At 38.8% G+C, this 21,058-nt stretch overlaps 1 protein-coding gene across 1 annotated transcript in view; it reads left to right on the forward strand.

Annotated features, from left to right (window-relative positions):
* The window catches only part of SRBD1 (S1 RNA binding domain 1), a 191,763-nt gene extending 181,141 nt beyond the window's left edge, over positions 1 to 10,622 (forward strand). The window contains exons 20-21 of the mRNA XM_060754400.2: positions 4,813 to 4,997; positions 9,655 to 10,622. Of these exons, the coding sequence (XP_060610383.2) occupies positions 4,813 to 4,997; positions 9,655 to 9,944 (475 nt within the window). The 3' untranslated portion in view covers positions 9,945 to 10,622. The remainder of the gene's footprint in view (positions 1 to 4,812; positions 4,998 to 9,654) is intronic.
* Positions 10,623 to 21,058: the final 10,436 nt, after the last annotated feature.

Raw genomic sequence — 21,058 nt, forward strand, 5'->3', positions numbered from 1 at the left:
GGCACAGGAAAGTTCTTTGAAGAGGAGTCTTGAGTTGTTTATTAATTCTGGGGTTGGTTTGATGTTTCTTTAAAATCTTGAAAAAACAACAAAGGGGTTTATGACATCCTATAGGCTAATTTTACATGACGCAAGTGTTGTGTGATGGTTTGAACATTGGATTATGACTCTGGAGACCATGATTCAAATTCCTTCTAGGCCATGAAACCCACAGGTAACCTTGCTCAAGTCATGATTTCTCAGCTTCAGAGGAAAGCAATGGCAAGCTTCTTCTTGACATGTTTCATTAAGAAATCCTGTGATAGGTTCATCGTAGGGAACCAAAGGTCTGAAATGATTTACAGGCACACAGCAGCAGCAACAACACCTTTTGTGAACTACTGCTACAAAGGCATATGAAAATAAAAAAATTATTTAAGGTAACAAGACTTATTGTGGTCCATGGAATATTCCTTATCCAAAATACTTGGGATGAAAAGTGTTTCAAATTTCAAGGTTTTTTTTTTCAGGTTTTGGAATATTTGCATACACATAATGAAATATCTTATGGGTTGCTTTGAGCTTTCCGGGCTGTATGGCCATGTTCCAGAAGCTTCTCTGTGTAGTCTGACATAGTGGTCAGAAATAAGGAACACGAATCAAGGAACATGAAAGGCACTGCAGACTAATTCAACCAGAGAAGTCAGCCATAGCAGAGCACTGGATAAACCAACCTGAACACAGCATATTATTTGAGAATGCAGAAATGCTAGACCGCTCTAACAACCACAATGTCAAGTCTATGAACCCATGGGTACAGACCTTAGAAGTACAAGGCTCATGCTGTATGTGAAAAGCTATTACATTATTTTAAAGGGAAAACCATCCTTAAGAATAACTTTTTATCATTTTTGTTATACTCTTATATCATTCACTTTGGGGATTTTTTAAAGGATAGGTGGATTTACATGCATCTTTTATATACAATTTTATTCATGTTATTCAAACATAAAAGTAGTCTCAAAAGTTAAAACAGTGTTGTGCAACTCAACCAATTCTTTTTAGAAATTGCCAGTCTGTATCAAAATTATCTACTTCACCAATAAATTTTGCTGATGATCTACTTGTTAAAGTGGATTAAAATTTGCAAGTTCAATTTCAAATAATTCTGAGACTCCTTGTAATCTGCATCAAGATATAAACAATCCTAAAGAAAGGACTAAAGTTATGAATCATGTTATGTGTTTCCTTTTATATTAGACCACTCAAAACAACCAGAGTATATTATCCGTATCTTATTTCTTTCTTCTGCGCTGTCTGTATCCCAAATGTCTGCAGTCATGGAGTGTCAATACTGCTCCATTAGTATATATTTATGGTGGTGCTTGTGTAAAATATTTACAAGAAAGTGTGACAATTCTGGCTACTCTGGATTGCATTTTCAACCTGGTACAATCAGTCTTGTTTATGAATGTATGAAAATTTGTAAGCCTCCCCTAGGAAGGATATATTATTTAGACTATTGAGTCATGGGACTGTAGTCGTCAGCCAAGTCACATCTGCCACGTCAGTCAGGGCTTAGACAGCTGTTGCCTGTCTTTACCATTGTGGTGTGGCATTGTCCATCCATCAACACTAAGATTCAGTGGTTCCCTATCAGGGATTTAGTGGCTATTTCAATTTATGAGTATTTCCACTGCCAATATTTTAAATAATCAAGCTAAGGAAATACTGTGGACATTTTAACATCATACATGCCATGATTTATGAGCTAACAAATAGTCTGATTAAGAAGTTATTTATGCCCACATCATTTTAAGTGTACCAATGACATTAAAACCCCCTTTCTTTATTGCTTATTAAGTTATCATTCCATAACTGATTATAGACATACAAAGTGTATTCTAAAGCCTTTGACTGTGTGGAACATAATAAATTGTGGCAAGTTCTTGGTGGTATGGGGATACCAAATCACCTTGTCTCTCTCCTGAGGAATCTGTATAAGGACCAAATAGCAACAGTAAGAACTGACCATGGAACAACAGACTGGTTCAAAATTGGGAAAGGCATACATCAGGGTTGTATTCTCTCACCCAACCTATTCAACTTGTATACAAAACACATCATGCAATGTGCGGGGCTTGACAAATGCAAGGCTGGGGTTAAAATTGCTGGAAGAAACATTAACAACTTTAGATGTGCAGATAATACCACTTCGATGGCCAAAACCAAGAAGGAGCTGAGGAGCCTTCTAATCAAGATGAAAGAAGAAAGTGCAAAAGCTGGGTTGCAGTTAAACATTAAAAAAAACAGGATTCCTTCGACCAGGCTGATTGATAACTGGCAAATAGAGGGAGAAAACGTGGAGGCAGTGACAGACTTTGTATTTCTAGGTGCAAAGATTATGCAGATGCAGACTGCAGCCAGGAAATCAGAAGACGCTTACTTCTTGGGAGGAGAGCAATGTCCAGTCTCGATAAAATAGTGAAAAGTAGAGACATCACACTGGCAACAAATATCCGCATAGTTAAAGGAATGGTATTCCCCGTAGTTACCTACGGTTATGAGAGCTGGACCATAGGGAAGGCTGAGCGAAGGAAGATAAATGCTTTTGAACTGTGGTGCTGGAGGAAAGTTCTGAGAGTGCCTTGGACCGCGAGAAGATCCAACCAGTCCATCCTCCAGGAAATAAAGCCCAACTGCTCATTGGAGGGAAGGATATTAGAGGCCAAGATGAAGTACTTTGGCCACATCATGAGAAGACAATGATGATGGGGGAAATTGAAGGAAAAGGAAGAGTAGAACCATGGTTCCTATGGTTCCTGAAAAAGAGTAGAACCATGGTTCCTATTTTGTAATTGAGGAACTGCTAGTGCCCTGGAAGGGCATTGCAGATTAGAATTGATCATTGAGACCCCGATTCAGAGAGAGGATGAAATGGACAAACCAATTGCTGATCAAGAGGGAATAGAAGAAAATGTTTCAGTAGTGAAGCTCTTGAATTTATAAAATACATTGGGTCTTAAATAACAGATGTACCATTAATCATGAGAATGCTTTCTAGTCAGGATGATGTAAACCACCAAATGCGTTCCATGCTCTGACTTCTGTTGTTCACATTATTTTTCATGTTGATTTGCCTGCTGAGCTATAGAACGTGTTTGTGAATTACCAGAAGTTACTAGAAATTGATGCATTTTGAAAATTATAACTGAATTGTTTCAGCAGTAGATTTATTTACTCCAAAATCTTTCCGTGATGATGTAGTAGTCTACTCAGCCAAGAATGAGATAACATCTTTTAGATTGACTAGTAGTCCCATTCAAAATTGCTTGCGTGAGCTTTCACGAGTAACACGTGATTAGTCAAATGCAATGATCACTATTCAAACAACAAACAAACAAAACAATGCACTAGTGATTATGTTTAGAGGTCACAATGGCTTGGGTCCTCAATAATTCAAAGAGAACCTCCCCTAAATATGCCTGTTGATGACTTAACATCTGCTGTAGATTCCTTAATATATTTACACCTAAAACACTTTGTGTATTGGTATGGGATAATTTTTTTTTTTCTGCAACAGCACTTGAATTGTGAAATCCCCTCCCTTGGAGGTCCATTTGGTACCAGTGTTGGCCTCAGCTTGGTGTTTTATTACAGCTTTGGGGGGCTCTACTGTTCTCCCACCCCTTCCCCCTACCACCAAATGTAAATGTTTTACTCTTCTAAGTGATTTTAGCTTGTTCACTTGTCTCTTATGTGTCAGTCTGCTTAAATTGTTTTGTTGTTTATTGTTTTACATTGTTTTAAATTGATTTTAATTGTAAGTTTCCCTGAGTGCTCATGAAGGACAAGATATAAATATATTCCTAAGTAAGCAATAAGTAAGTAACTCCGAGGCTTATTCTCAGGTTTTGGACTGCTCTCTTCCACCTAGGTTGGCAATTGGACTCCCCTGATATGAGAAGTGTATGGTCTATTGTTTAGGCTGGCCCTGTTTTGAGAAACTAGATCAAGGGTGGGGAAAGTGCAGCCTCCAATTACCCCTCAAGGATAAAATATTGTATTTTTTCTGTTCTAAAGCACACCTTTTTCACCATATAAACACCTACCAAAATTGGATATGTCTTAGATGTGTATATATATATATATAGGGGGTGGGGTTATGTTAGTGGTACTGAAAAATGTGTGTATCTTACAATAGACAGTGTCTTAGAAGCAAAGAATTATTGTAATTGTGGAGTTCCTTTCTTTTTTTGATTTTGAAAAAAGTCCTTCTTAAGCTTTAAATGACCCAAAGAGCATTAAAAACATGACAGACAGGCCCTATTATGTTAACGAGTAGGACTTTAAGAAGCTTTGGACTCCATCCATCTTTTAGCTTTCTGTAAAAAATAAGGCAATGCATTTTCTCATCTATTTGTTTCATAAACCAACTGAATAAACTACTGAGTTAGTATAACTATTCCCCCCCTCCCCCCCCCCCCCCCCCCCCCCCCCCCAGAACTAGATCTTGAACGTTGCCTTATGTTAGAGTTGGGATTTGGCACATTAACCACTTTTTATTTTTTTTGTGATCTATGAAATTTTTAACAGAAGCTGTTTGGGTGTCTGGGTAGATGTGTGTTTTGCTTTTGCATAATTTGAAGAAAGCTCCAAGCTTTTCATCACACAAAACTCTTCTAGATAGATATGCACAACCAAAAAAAAATCCATACATTTGAAAAATACAGAGAAATAATCTAGGAAGGGTTTTTAAAAACAGTATATTGAGAAAGGAACATTGATCATTTGCTCTCTGTTATCTCCTCTTTCTTTCTTTTTACTTGTAAGGTTTCTAACTCTCATTGGAGGTAGCCCCAGTGAGGTAGGAAAGCCAGAAATGCAGCAAAAAGTGAACGTGATGATTGGAAGAGAAGGGATGGAAGGAATATCAAAAAAGCTGAATACAACAGGGCAAACACTACAAATAATCATTGATGGGTTGACTCAACCTGAAGGCTTTGACATCCGAAAAGGTAAGATGTTTAGGGTGACGGCTCAGTTATCTCTATGTCATTGCTTTGGATGTTTATTTTTTTTATGTGTAAATCTAGCGTCACTTTAAAGTGGAGTAATAACTCCCTCCCTTTGTCCAGGAAAGGAAGTATTGTGTTACTCTGCAGAGTGTGTGAGTAGCAAGAGGTGGTTTTATAATTAAGAAATTTGAAGCCTCTCTCTAAATCATGGTCCTTCAAAGCTATAAGAAAACAATCTCTATAGATCCTGATGGGTTCATACTTCTTGGTGTTTTTGACACAGGTGACGATAACTAAACTCCCTGCACTGATTCTATTGATTCACCGTTACCTTTGAAGATCATTTGTAAATCATCACTTTTTCTGCTCGAATAGTTCCTCAAGTGTGCAAGAACAAAAGCAAATGATCACATTTTGGGGTTTTTTTACTGGGAGATTATGTTGCATCATTCTTGAGGGTTAGATGAACTGGGTCAAACAAATTAACTTGATGTAGATTTTTACTACAGGTCATTTTTAATTAAACTTTACCTCAGTGCTCCCAAAAACAAACAAGTGTCATTCTTTCCTTTTTTAAAAAATTCAGCCTAGAAATTGGGAAGTGATATGTAGCATGAACAAAGTTTGTTTCATATGTTTGTTTATATTTACATGTCAAGTTATTCTGCTCCCTTTGTTTATTTTCTTTTTCAATCTTCATGGATATTTGCATATATACAGTTATACCTAAAGCTGTTTTCTCTCAAGGTTTTCAGTTCTAAGTGTAGAATACACAACTTTTGTAATACTTTGATATTTTTAAAAAACAATATCGTAACACATTGGAAGTTTGGAGATTTTAGAATCTAGACTAGTTCAGTTCAGAAAGTATGGATCAGTTCAGTCTGGATCAATATTCATTTAAATAAAATTCCTCCAGTTATATGCAGATATCTTCAAAGTACATACAAGAGGCTTTCTAGAGCAGTGGTTCTCAACCTATGGATTCCTAGATGTTTTGGCCTTCAACTCCCAGAAATCCAGACAGCTGGTGGACTGGCTGGGATTTCTGGAAGTTGTAGGCCAAAACGCCTGGGGACCCACAGGTTGAGAACCACTGTCCTAGAGAAGTTGATAATGAGATATAATGAATTGGATGATGGCTTGGTTTAGAGATGAGATGTAAGCTTTCCAGGTGTTTATGAAGCTGGAGTCTGACAACATCTATAGGCTCGCAACTATCCAACTTTCATATGGAGTAGACTATGGCTACGTTTTGAGTGATAAGATTAGAAACCCAAAATCAGAGCTGTGATGAGGGGAGGAAACGATGGTAGCATGTGAGATTAAGGATGCATCTACACAGTAGAATTAATGCAGTTGGACACCACTAACTGCCATGGCTCAATGCTATGGAATCATAGGAGTTGTAGTTTGGTGAAGCACCAACACCCTTTAGGAAAGAAGGCTAAAGAACGCGTAAAGCTACAATTTTCATTATTGCATAACATTGAGCCATAGCAGTTAAAGTGCTACTAAACTGTATTAATTCTACAGTATAGATACACCCTTAGTCTCACATTTATTTATTTACCATATTTATATACCGCCCCTCTCGGCCCGGAGGTGACTCAGAGCAGTTTACAAGTGACAACAATTTGATGCCTCAACAGTCATAACAATTAAAAGTATCACAGTCATAAAAAATATTAAAAGCATATAATATAACAATATAAAAATATAAAACTGTACATGTCACCAGTGTCCATCCATCTCCCGTCCTCCTGGTGTGGATTACAAGAGAAGTCTGGAAGCATTTGAGTTCTTTCTCATTGCTGAAACAGAGCTTGTTGTATTGTGTCTTTTGAAAGATTGAAACTGTGATTAATGTAACCATTATTTGCTTTGATTGAATCAACTTCATACTATTGGTTTTGAAGCTTCCATGTTCAGATAATCATGGCTAGAATCACTGGGTTGTTGCTGGATCAAGTAATGTTCAATTGTAGTTGATACAGACTAGTAGTGAACTTCTCTATGCATGCTAGTTGGGCACAATATAACATGTGTTTTCATGTTAAAGTATAGTTTAGGTGTCTAGCATCATGTCTGAATGTGGTAAGTGACATAAAGACAAAAACTTTTGAAAAATTATCTAAAACACACATACACCGAAACCCCCAAGACAGGGTATCCTGATTTTGCGTCATAGTTACAACTTCCATGTTCAAGTACCACTAAGCCACAATAATTGCACTTCAGAACCCATTCTTATTGCAACAGACGCACCATTTTAAAGCTGTATCATGTTCTATTTTTAAAATCACAACCCTTTGCTTAGTGGAATTTAAGAAAACGATTGATTTGGGGGCTGGTGGAATCAGCAGAAAGCTCGTAAAAGTAATGGAAAATACAGTATATACGGTTGTGCAGCCAAAAGATTTAATTATACAACCGACCACACAAAATGAGGGCTTTTTTTCATGTGCAAATGTTTAGCGGCTTATTTTATATATAGGGAGCAGATTAGGGGTGCAAAGCCACTCAACATCTCAAGAATAACGGGGGTGGGGAGTACAGGGAGTCCGTAAAGCATATACGTTACTCCAGAATGGGTACCTAAGATTATCTTCAATGTAGCCATTAAAAGGTATTTACTTACTTAGGTAAGCTAGTGTGTGTAAGAAAATTGCCTGCACTGTATATAGTGATACTGCAAGAAACTTCACTCTTTGGGAGTTGAGTAATTAGGTTCATTTCTTCATTGGAAATGTTGAAGTCATGCCGTCTGCTGTCACTATTACTGCTGGTCTTGACTGTAGAGAGCTTTTTTCCCCTTCCAAAACTTTCCAAAAACATTTGAGATCTCCCTCTTTCCCACACACAGAGTATTTCACAAAGTGAAAGCCATAACAAAAGAAATATAACATTAAGAAATACAAGTAACTGGGAATGTGTATATAGAATGAACTGTGGATTTTGAGAACCAGCTTTCTCGCATTTGATTTTCATTCAAACATCAGTATCCTGTGGACTTTTCTACCATGAGTAAAGCAAATACAGAGTTTTCAGGGAAATCATTGGGAATCAATGGCTACTAGCCATGCTAACTGTAGATTAATTCAGACTGGGAATTAGTTTCCAAAGCAATATGCTTCTAAATACCAAACAGCGGGGAATATAAGACCAAGTTATGACTTCCTTCTTGTTGACTTCCCATAAAGGCATTTGGTTGCCTACTGAATGTAAAATTAGATGGGCCTTGGGTCTAATAAAGTTTTTTGTTGTGTGCCTTCAAGTTGTTTCTGACTCAAGATGGCCTTAAGGCAAATCTTTCACAAGGCTTTTTAGGGAGGATTTATTCAACTGGAGTTGAGATTGCCTTCATCTGAAGATGAGTGATTATGACTTGCCCAAGGTCCATACCTGAATGGTGATTTGAATCTTGGTCTATGCCAGTCCTTGTCTAGCATTCAAATCACTATATTACACTGAGTTAAAAACTTGATCAGTGATAGATGTTCTTATATTTTCATTGGCATCTGATGCAAAATAATAGTTTACCTAATGCACCCAAGAGTCCCCAATAAGCAAATGGTGAACAATTCGTCCTTCATTTTGTAGTTCCATAGAATACTATTATTATTATTACTACTACTACTACTACTACTACTACTACTACTAGCTGTACCCGCCCCGTGTTACTGTGGCCAACCTTTCCTCCCTCTTTCTCTCCTCCTTTCTTTCTCTCTCTCCTTCCTTCCTTCCTTCCTTCCTTCCTTCCTTCCTTCCCTCCTTCCCTCCTTCCCTCCCTACCTCTTCCCTTCCTTCCTTCCTTCCTTCCTTCCTTCCTTCCTTCCTTTTTTTCTTTCCTTTTCTCTTTCTTTACTTCTCTTTCTCTTCCCTTTCTCCCCCCTTTTCTTTCCCTTCCTCTTTCTCCCCTTTCTTCCTTCTCTACCTATTCTTGCACTGCAACTCCCAGCAGTGCTCCTGATCAATCTATCTACCTACCTACCTAACTACCTATCTATCTCTAATCTATCTATCTTATCTGTCTGGAGGATTGCTGGGAGTTGCAGTCCAGGAATAGGAAATTGCAAATATGCAGGGAAAGGTATCCAAGGTGAAGAAAGCTTGCAGCTTGGAATCAGGGCCTAGTCTAGGGGATACTGGGAGCTGTAGTCCGAAAGAGGGTGTGGCTATACTATTGTGTGTTTTGGTTGCCAGGGGAAATTGTTTTTGTGCATGTCATGTAGTGTTTTGTTTTTGTTTTTTTGCTTTTTAAGTCCCTTGTATTGTGTTTATATGAGTGATGGTCACTTGTTGGCCTGTTAGGTGTATTGTGTCCAAGTTTTGTGTCAATTCATCCAGTGGTTTTTGATTTATGTTACTTCCACAAAGGAACATTGTATTTTTATTTCTATAGATTATACTTATTTATATCCCGCTTTATCTCTCCCAAAGTAGACTCAAAGTGGCTCCTACTACTCTTCTATTATATTCTATATTCATTATCAAAGTCAAATAAATTCTTAGCTGGGAAGCTGAATATATTTTCTTATTATGTGGGCACCTATAGTCATGGGCACCTATAGGTTTCCCACAGTGCAATTTGAGATGTTTGCTTTTATATAAAATAGTTTTACAATCATGATGTTGTGTTCCATTTTTATAACAGATTTTGACAAACCTGATTTCAAGAGAAGCATTGTTTGCCTTGAAGACTTAAGTGTTGGAACAATTCTCACAGGAAGAGTTGAGAATGCTACTCTCTTTGGAGTTTTTGTTGACATTGGAGTTGGCAAAGCAGGACTGATTCCAATTCAGAAGATAACAGAAGACAAGCTTTCAAAAGCAAAGAAAAGAAGAAGTCTCGCCCTGGGCCCAGGAGAAAAAGTAGAAGTCAGAGTATGTGACATTAACATCCCTCAATCCAGGATATCATTAGACCTCATACGTGTTTTATGAGCATTTTGTTGGTACCTTTTCTCTCAAGGGCTATAATTCCACCATGATACGCAGAATGCAGTAAGGAAATGAAGACCTGTCCAGGTGGATGGCAAGCCCAACGTTTGTGGGAGTGTGTTAGGTTCCCTAAAACCTCAGGATCAAACCAAACATCATACAAAATCAATAACTCTAGAAATTCAGTATTGGCATTCTATTTTAAACTTTATTGTATTCACCAGAATGATTTGATTTCTAAATATTTTTCCATTTCTGTGTGCTGATGTCGTTTCTGTTCCATCCTTGTATTTTTGCATTCTGATTTTATTGGCCAGCATATCCATTTAGGTTGTTGTAGGTTTTTCGGACTATATGGCCATGTTCTAGAAGCATTCTCTCCTGACTTCATAACCTCTGAGGATGCTTGCCATAGATGCAGGCGAAACGTCAGGAGAGAATGCTTCTAGAACATGGCCATATAGCCTGAAAAACCTACAACAACCCATTGATTCTAGCCATGAAAGCATTTGACAATACATATCCACTTTAGAACCATAAAAAGGGGGACAGTACCATCAGAAGGTGTTTCTGTCAAAAGAAGAAGTCCTACTAGCTTGCCAGCTACAGGAGCCAGCTGAGCAACTTTTTTTGCAGGTAGAACCAGCTTTTTTCCCATTGCTCTTCCACCACTTCTTTTTTTATCAATAAATTTTTATTTGAGAAAAATTACAGTTATATAGACGTATACTATACATTTTCCCCTCTTTTATTTACATTTATCCCTGTGCACCCCTTTTCCAGAGCCATTTCTTCTTCTAAAGTCCCACCAAAAGTTCAATTCTTCATTTGGAGATAAATTCCTGTCTTCTTTTTTCCCAATACTTTTTCTAAAAAAAATCTGGGTAGAAAGATACTTATTTGCTTACCGGTTTCTTTGTGGACAAATCTTCAGCTCTGCTCCAAAAGGATTGGTTCTATGGTTCTGTTTAAGTAGTGTTAGCTAATTTTAGTTTACTTGTTTTGCTTTTAAAAAGGAAACTGAGTGTAAGAATGATGAAGAACAGAAAAACACGAAGAATGATACTGTTCTAAATTAAAATATGAATTATTCCGAATACATTTGAATACATATTTTGAGCAAGAAATGTAGTTGTTAATTTTTTCTGGTTACTCTCTTGTTGCAGAACAGTTGCTCTCATAAAGTAAAGAAAAGTTGTGTAATGGTTTTTAAAATAACATCTATTAATAATAATAAAAAAAGGAAAAACCATTTTTTTTGTTTTCCTAAGTATGTCTTCTTTATTTGCCTTAGAGGTCAGGGGAACTTTCTCCCAAGCTACAAATGACAGAAAAGTAATTGCCGAATACCAGGCTTCTAGATATTTAGGGTTTCAGTTCCCAGGAGCCTCAGCTGCCTCAGCCAATGGTCACAGAATTATGGAGTTGGAAGAGACCTCATGGGCCAGTCAGTCCAACCCCCTTTCAAGAAGCAGGAAAATTGCATTCAAAGCACCCCTGACAGATGGCCATCCAGCCTCTGTTTAAAGTCTCCAAAGAAGGAGCCTCCACCACACTCCGGGGCAGAGAGTTCCACTGCTGAACAGTACTCACAGTTAGGAAGTTCTTCCTAATGTTCAGGGGGAATCTCTTTTCCGGTAGTTTGAAGCTATTGTTCCGTGTCCTAGTCTCTAGAGCAGCAGAAAACAAGCCTGTTCCATCCTCCCTATGACTTCCCCTCACATATTTATACATGGCTATCATGTCTCCTCCCAGCTTCTCTTCTTCAGGCTAAACATGCCCAACTCTTTAAGCCGCTCCTCATAGGGCTTGTTCTCCATAACCTTGTTCATTTTAGCCACCCTCCTCTGGACATATTCCAGCTTGTTAACATCTCCCTTCAGTTGTGTGCCCAGAATTGGACACGGTGTGATTCCAGTTGTGATCTGACCAAAGCAGAATAGAGGGTTGGCTTTTTTTTTTTTTTTTTTTTTTTTTTTTTTTTTGCTGCCATATGGCATTGTTGGCTCATGTTTTAACTTGTCCAAGAAGACTCTAAGATTTTTTTAACATCTTTTTCACACTGTCGAGCCAGACATCCCCCATTTTGTATTTATCTATTTATTTATTTGCGGCATTTGTAGCCCGCCTTTCTCAGCCTAACGGCAACTCAAGGCGGCTCACAGAATTGGCAAATTTGATGCCATGCATTCCTAAAATACAGTTTAAAATATTAAATCCAACATTATAAAAACATATATAAACCATTAAAAATATATAGTCACCAGTATCATCCTGTTACAATCATTATCCAGCAGCATCGTCTAGCCATTCCGTATTCATCCTTCCTATTTCATATTTACCTATTCTGCTGCATTTCCAAAGTTTATATCTTTGCATTTCTGAAGTCCAAAACAGAAGACCAGACAACAAACTCCACAAATGTGGCTAATTGCCTGTGGGTGGTTTTGTGCTTCTCAATCATACGCATCTTGATTGCCAAGACATTCCTAATATTGCTTACTATCGGGTTGATGTGTACTGGAACTGGCAATCTTTAAATAAGAATGAAGAAGGGTCACAGTGGAAGGGTGGTCTCCACCAAATCAAATTTAGACCAAAATTAGTTAAGAAGTCAAGAAGGTTATATGCACCTACATGTTGCAAAACCACCACAAGTGAAGGAGGGTGCCGTTTGGGCAGGGAGTGGAAATTATAGTGGTAATTATAAGAGTGTAAAGGTGTTCTTGTTAGAGCAATATAAAGTTGCTATTTAATAGCTAGCAAGGTGAATCCTTCTTATTAGATTATTAGGGTGCGGTCACGAGGTCTACTTGGAAAAAAGTTCAAAAAAGATTAAGGGGTTATACCAGTGTTGTGTTGGAGTCCAGAAGAGCAGACAGATTCTGTGTGTTCCTCATTGGAATTAAGGTGAGCAACTTGTGACCTATAGAGATGTCCTTCCAAGTCCTAGGGTACATCTACACTGTAGAACTAATACAGTTTGACACCAGTTTAATTGCCTTGGCTTAGTGATATGGAAGTATGGGAGGTGTAGTTTTACAAGGTCTTCAGCTTTCTCTGCAAAAGAGTGCTGATGCCTCACCAAATTACCACTCCCATGATTCTACAGCATTGAGCCAAGGAAGTTAAAGTGGTGTCAAGCTACCTTAATTCTACAGTGTAAATACAGTCTTAGTTTTCTGATTACTTGAATACTCTTTTGACTGAACCCATGGAAAATCTTGAACTATAAGCAATCCCTGAGTTACAAACATCCAACTTACAAATTACTCATAGCTACAAACAGGTGTGGGACAACAGGAAGCGAGAGAAATCTACACCTGAGAAGGGAAATACACTCCTGGAAAGGTTATCATGGGGGAAAGGTGTTTCCACTGAAGCTTTATCCTAACTTCCACAACAAGCCAAATTTTTCAAAATCCAATTATCACAATCACAAGGACAGAAAGTGAGGTGAATTATTCTGAACAGAGGCACAGGCAGCAGAACAAGCACAACATGGGTGTTAACCCTTCCCTATGCTATCTGTGTGTGTGTGTGTGTTGCAGCTAGTTAGGAGCCAGCTGCATTAAATGATTACTGACCGAGAGGTCATGAGTTCGAAACCAGCCCGGGTCAAAGTGAGCTCCCAACCATTAATAGTCTAACTTGCTGTTGACCTATGCAGCCCTAAAGACAGTTGCATCTGTCAAGAAGGAAATTTAGGTATGGCTTTATGCAGGGAGGCTAATTTAACTAATTTACCACACTTTAAAATCTTCCAGCAGCATGCGTAAGAGTGAGGAAGTACTCCATCAAGGACTCAGTGTCACAAGTGGACGGTGAAGCGACAGCTCACCCTGTGGCTGGAACCGAGCATACTCTCATGAAGCCGGAAAGCTGGAATATTAAATTACCTCTGTGTCTGTCTATGTATGTTGTATGTCTATGGCACTGAATGTTTGCTATGTATATGTGCACTTTAATCTGCCCTGAATCCCCTGCGGGGTGAGAAGGGTGGAATATAAATAATGTAAATTATATATATATTTATATTTATATTTATATATTACACACACACATACATACATACATGGCTGGTGCTACACTTAAAAATATACCTGTTCCAACTTACAAGTTCAACTGAAGAACAAAGCTACAGAACCTATCTTGTTTGTAACTTGGGGACTGCCTGTTTTTCAATGTCTCCCACGTCTACTTTAAAATTATGTAAATAGTCTGTGGTCTTTATTTTTCTTTAATGTTCAACTGTAAACCTGTCTTTGCACTTTCTGCCTTGGTTTTCTTGCTAACTGTAGTTAAATTGCTTCTGCTAGGATTGCTGTAAGTAAATCAGCAAAGCAATCAATAAACCATTCATTATTGCAAACTCATTAAATCTTCCCACCAGTCTCAAGCTAACATACCGTGTTATAAATAGGATTTCAGTAGTACAAAGCTTGATTTAAGTAGCTTTGTCTCATGGAAATGAACTTTCAAATGCACTGGGATATTTGCCAAACCTATCTGTTCCACAGGAAAAGAAGTATAAATTATTTCTCACTCTGTCCATATACATTTTGGGGATAGGCTATTTAGATTACATTTGTGGTCATGATTACCAGGATGGTGTGAAAAAATTACTGCCAGCATTGAAGATTAATACAAAACTGGTTTTGCTGGTCTTTCACCCTTTCACAGCTAATGGAAAGCTGCACCTGAAAACACATGATTTGCTTTATAAGAAGACAGGTGAGTTCCTTGTAATTTATACCAGGCAATAAAACATTTATATAAAACATGGCAAAGAAATGCTGTTTGGAACATTACCCAGATGATTAACTTCTCATCTTAGAAACCTCAACTTGTTATATTTATTCCATAATGGAGTGTCTTTCAGACTTTGGTTTTCAGAAGGATTCATAGTCTTAACCCTTTCTCTCCTCTTCACTATAGAAACTGTTAGAAAGTTTTTCAGTGCAAAAGTTGAGAATGATTCTTGAGCAAGACAGGAGTGGATACGATTGAATAAAGAAAGCCAGGATTCTCCTTGATTTTCTTTATGGGATGCTTTCTGGATATGTGAAAAACTTGGAAAATCCAATGTCTTTTGATCTGTTGATGATAGTTCTTACGTTTTGTCCCAAAATCGTTTGTGTTATTGAAAGAAACATTTGGACAGTAATTAGGACAGTCTTCTCCAAGATTACAAATTATACCACAGTTGTTTACTACTGAGATCCAACCCAAGTGGTGGACACTTTGTTGGAGGAGATTGATTTAGGGCAGTGTTGCTCAGGCTCTGCTCCTCCAGATGTTTTGGACTCAGCTCCAACAATTCCCGTCAACTGGTAAAATGGCTGGGATTTCTGGGAGCTGAAGTCCAAAACTCCTGGAGGAGCAGAGTTTGAGAAACACTGATTATTATTATTATTATTATTATTATTATTATTATTATTATTATTTAGGGAAATAAAATCCTCATCATGCATAGATCTTGATTTTTGTGGCAATCATTAATGCTTTAGCAGTATATTCCTGCGTGGCAGGTTGGGGTAGATGGGCTTTGTGGTCTCTTCCAACTCCTATAATTCTATAAGTGGCAGTATATCTCTAAGTTGGATTGTTTGATTAGATCAGTGGTACTCAACCTGTGAGTCCCCAAGTGTTTTGGCCTACAACTCCCAGAAATCCCAGCCAGTTTACCAGCTGTTAGGTTTTGTGGGAGTTGAAGGCCAAAGCATCTGGGGACCCACAGGTTGAGAACCACTGGATAAGATATTAAACTCAAGCCATCTATTATTTATTTCCATAAAGCTTTCACTTTAGAGCACTGTAACCACATATCTTCCAGGGAACCTATACCTCCACATCCTCTCCAACTACATTTAAAGGTGATTTAAGGTAGTTTAGTCAAACATATAAGCTCAGTTCTTCTGATGTTGGTGAAAGAAGGAGGTGATAATCTCCCACACTGGTTTTAGGAGAAAACCCTGTTCTGACTACAAGTCCAACCTCAACCTGCATGGCCAAAATTACTTGGCTAGACTGCAATACTATGCAACGTAATTTGTGGGAGTTTTCAGGAATCGAGAAGATTTTCTCATTCTGCTTGGAGTCAAAATATCTTGATTGCTCCTCATTTCTGAACAGCCAGCGTTTTCCTCTTTCAATAATCTTTTCCTCTATAAAAACTGCTTGCTAAACTGTTGCCAACAAAGAGTGAACCAAGGCATTAATCTTGCACTTTCCTGAAATGCTTTTTGTATCCCCAAGCAGCCACCTTACTTCCCATGCTGGCTTAAAGTTTGGAAACTGGACATTTCTATTATCTTCAGAATCAATTTCCTTTTTCGACGTTGCGGTTTTCAGGTTCCTGACATCATATTCCGATTATCATAGTTTTTCCTATGCTCGCTCCTTGCTTTGAGACTTCAGAAGCAATTGTTCCACATGTTTTTTCAATAAGCACTGGGAACTCATTTCATTGTGTGGTCCCTGGTGCAGTGGAATAATAATTGATACAGCCTCAAACTTTAGTCATTGGGAAAATCTATTCTATTTTCTTGCTTTAATGATATCAAATACAACTCTGTAGAAGAAAAGACTGTGTGCCATAGAGGAGTATTTCTTGCAATTACTGTTTGATACCAAATAACTTAACAATGTTATAAGTGCAGATCAGCCCTCTTTATTTAAATAAAGAATTCTCCTTGCCTTATACAACATGACCCCTATCCTTGGCTGGAGTTAAAATTGCTGGAAGAAACATAACAACTTTAGATATGCAGATGATACCACTTTAATGGCTGAAAGTGATGAGGAGCTGAGGAGCCTTATAACCAAGGTGAAAGAAGAAAGTGCAAAAGCTGGGTTGCAATTAAACAGACTTTGTATTTATAGGTGTGAAGATCACTGCAGATGCAGACTGCAGCCAGGAAGTCTGAAGACATTTACTTCTTGGGAGGAGAGCAGTGACCAATCTCGATAAAATAGTGAAGAGTAGAGACATCACACTGGCAACGAAGATCCACATAGTCAAAGCAGTAACCTATAGATGCGAGAACTGGACCATAAGGAAGGCTGAGCGAAGGAAGATAGACGCTTTTGAACTGTGGTGCTGGAGGAAAATTCTGAGAGTGCCTTGGACCATGAGAAGATCCAGCCAGTTCATCCTCCAAGAAATAATGTCTGACTGCTCATTGGAGGGAAATATATTAGAGGCAAAGATAAAGTACTTGGCCACATCATGAGAAGACAGGAAAGCTTTGAGAAGACAATGATGCTGGGGAAAATTGAAGGGAAAAGGAAGAGGGGCTGATCAAGGGCAAGATGGATGGTGTCCTTGAAGTGACTGGCTTGACTCTGAAGGAGCTGATGGTGGCGATGGCCGAGAGACTGAATGAATAAACAACAACATCCTTGGGACCTGTGTTTTCACCTACCTGTGTTTTCACCGGCATCTGTCAAAATAGGTCACCTCTAGGAATCTTCTAGGTGATTCTGTACTTCTGTTATTAAAGGGTCAACCTGGAGGACCTACCTAGAAATAGACCCTATAACAGATGTATTATCACATCAACACAGAAAGTTTGGGTTGCCAAAGATCCAATATTTATTGCAAATCTTTGATGCTGATAAAAAGGAATGCTGAATAGTATTCCCTGCTGTTCTACTACTGTTCTAGGTACTTCTCTACTATTACACTGTTTGTACTTTCAGTGTCTTGTTATAGTGTTTTCTTGGCTAGATTTATTCAGAATGGATTTGCTATTTTCTTCCACTAAGGGTGAAAGAGTTCGACCTGCCTAAGATCATCCAATGGGTTTGAAGTTCAGCACTCAAATTAGTACTTCGCACTGGATCTCACATCCCTACTCTATTCTCATCACTCTCCTGCTCTGAGCACATTTGCCAGAGTCCTATATCATATTTTACTTAATATAACTTTATATATACTTTGCTAAATGACAGAGATGCAAAAAGCACTATTTGTGAATTGTGAAGATGTCCATCGGCACACCATCAATAGATCTGATGTACATCAAGGATCAGTAATCATCAATGTGCAGTGCCCATTGGTGCACAATGCATATTGGGCACTTTGTTGGCAATGTATTTTTTATTTACCTTATTTATTTCTTGCCTTTCCCTATCCCGAGGGGGACTCAAGGCAGTTTGCAGATCGCACCTCCACAGTGCCTTAAAACTTAACCTGAATTAAATTTTATTTATTTATTTATTTACAGTATTTATATTCCGCCCTTCTCACCTTGCAGGGGAGTCAGGGCAGATCACAATGCACACATACATGGCAAACATTCAATACCATAGACACACAACCTATAAAGACAAAGACACAGAGGCTATTTAACTTTCCAGCTTCATGACAGTATGCTTTCTGAATTCCGGCCACTGGGGGAGCTGTCGCTTCACCATCCACTTGTGACACTAATGGAGTACTTCCTCATTCTTTGCATGCTGATGGAGAAGTTTTTATGGCACATAAGCAGTATCATTTCATTACTATGTTACATTACATTAATGTGGTCCTCCTAGTCAGTTGAAAGGCCAAACAGGGTATAGGATTGCAGCCTGTGTTGGATGGGGTTACACTCCCCTTGAAGGCACAGGTTGGCACCTTGGAAGTGGCACCTGGACTTTTCACTGAGCCTGGAACCTCAGGTTTTGACGGTGGCCAGGGTGCTTTTGCACAATGAAAACTTGTGCACCAGCTGTGCCCATATCTTGGGAGGTCTGACTTGGCCACTGTGGTCCACACTCTGGTTACATCCCGTATAGATTACTGCAATGCATTCTACATGGGGTTGCCTTTGAAGACTGTTCAGAAGCTTCAATTGATCCCATGATCTGCAGCCAGGTTGCTCACTGGAGCAGCGTACAGGAGCACACAATCCCCTTGTTGTATCAGCTCCTCTGGGTGCCAGTCTTCTATCGAGAACAATTCAAAGTGCTTGATTTAGCCTATAAAGCCCTAAACAGTTCTGGCCCAGCCTACCTGTCTGAACGTATCTCCCCTTATGAACCATCTCGGAGATTAAGATTGTCTGGGGAGGGCCTGCTCTCGGTCCCACCTTCTTTGCAAGCACGGCTTAAGGGGACAAGAGACAGGGCCTTCTCAGTGGTGGCCCCTCGGTTGTGGAACTCCCTCCTTAGTGATATCAGAGCAGACCCCTCCCTCCTAGTGTTTAGAATGAGAGTAAAAACCTGGCTCTGGGAGCAGGCTTTTGAAAAATAGAGCAGTGCAGATTTTTAATGTGGAAAATATGCAATTTGACCACGGAATGGCCTTATGGCTATGGATAGCGTAATTACATTGGAATGTATTTTAATTATGTTTTATGTATTATTTATGTATTTGTGTATTAAAGGACTGGGTTGTGGCACAGCTGGTTGGGAGTCAGCTGCATTAAAATAACTACTGACCGAGAGGTCATCAGTTCAAAGCCAGCCCGGGTCAGAGTGAGCTTCTGGCCATTTGTTTAACTTGCTGTCAACCTTTGCAGCCTGAAAGACAGTTGCATCTGTTAAGTAGGAAATTTAGGTATCCCTCTACTGGATATGGATGTTATGAAGTTGTCCAATTCTAGTCATGCAAATGTAACTCCACTTGCAAAGATGTACGACCCCAGCAGAATTCCAGTCATTTATTTTAGTGGGCCACATTTTTAGATAATCCAGTTTGTAATTTTTTCTCTGATTTTTGCTTGCTACATAACATTGGTTGCGTGATCCCATTTGTGGGGGCTGGTAAATGTAAATAAACAGAAGCATTACCACAGTTTTTAAACCAAAATATACCCTGAAGTATAATGAAGTGTCACCCGGGCTTGTGTAACAAGTAACAGTACTTTTACTTCAGTTCAGAAGTTCAAACAGAGCAACAATATATACAGCAATCTCTTTGAATTCACGCAGAGAACAGAGGGAGTAAAACATTCCCTTTAAATAGTCTTTAAATATGCCTCATGCCTTTAAAATGATCAGGCTTCCTGGTTCCACTCAGTCAGCACTCTCTTCACTGTCCAAAGTGAAAGTGGCAGTTAGAACTGTTAGTCTCTCGCAAGCCAGAGACAGCAGCCAATCAGAACTCTGGCCCCTGGCATGCTCAGCCAATCAGCTGCCAACACATTTCTTTCCAGTTAGCCCATTACATCATGGCATCTCTTTTCAAATCCTCACACCGTTGTCCTGAGAACTGCTTAGAAAAGCTAGCTTTTGCATGCTGCCCCTAAATCTTGCCAGTGGGAAAGGATGTGATCCTGCCATAACTCAGAGAGACAAGTATTTTTCTTGCAGAAATTCCACTGGATATCTTGGGATCGTTTCTTTGGTGTTAATTTGCACAAGCATTTTAAAATAAACGAAGAAATAGTCCTAGCACTCCCTCTTTATGAAAAGAAAGACCTCCCTAACTGTTATCGTATGTGGAAGCATTTAGCAATGAAAATATCATAAACGGAACCCCAATTGTTCCAATTTGCATGCCTGGTCTATATTGCTTTGCGTAACTACTTGCCCCGGTGGACCCGGCAATTGCGGCTTCCCAGCTGCAAGGGCTGATTGAGAGACTCTGTAGGCAGACGCTTTTGCCAGATTCCAATAAAGACGGGGCCTAGGGAAAATCTAAGGCAATTATCAATGGGCAGCAATCCACTAATCAGACGAATTTCAAAATTAATCCCATCTTCCCTCACTGTATTAGCTTGCCTTCGCCTTTCTGTTTACGGAGGGAATTCACAATTCGAGGAGAAACTCTCCCCTCCGGCCCAATTATGCCTTTCTGAGGGGGATTAAATTAAGGAAAGGAGACATATTGAAAGTGGCTGAGAATTAGTTTCCTGAACGGTTGGGACAGCCGCTCAAAGCTTCTGTCTTGGAATATGAGGCCTGCTCATAAAACAAGCAGTCATTTGTCTTAATTTTAGCGGAACAAGTGCGGGTAAATGTTGGGCCTAATGAAATTGGTTGCAAAATGAAATGAAGGAGTTCTTGGGAGATATAGATGACTTCGGACATGTAGTGTTACTCTCCTTGTGTGTGTGATTGAGAGAGAGAAAGCTCTCAAAATAAATTATTACAATTATTTATTATTTATTTTATTTATTTACTGT

This window comes from Anolis sagrei, chromosome 1, assembly GCF_037176765.1.
Source record: "Anolis sagrei isolate rAnoSag1 chromosome 1, rAnoSag1.mat, whole genome shotgun sequence".
Lineage (NCBI taxonomy): Eukaryota > Metazoa > Chordata > Lepidosauria > Squamata > Dactyloidae > Anolis > Anolis sagrei.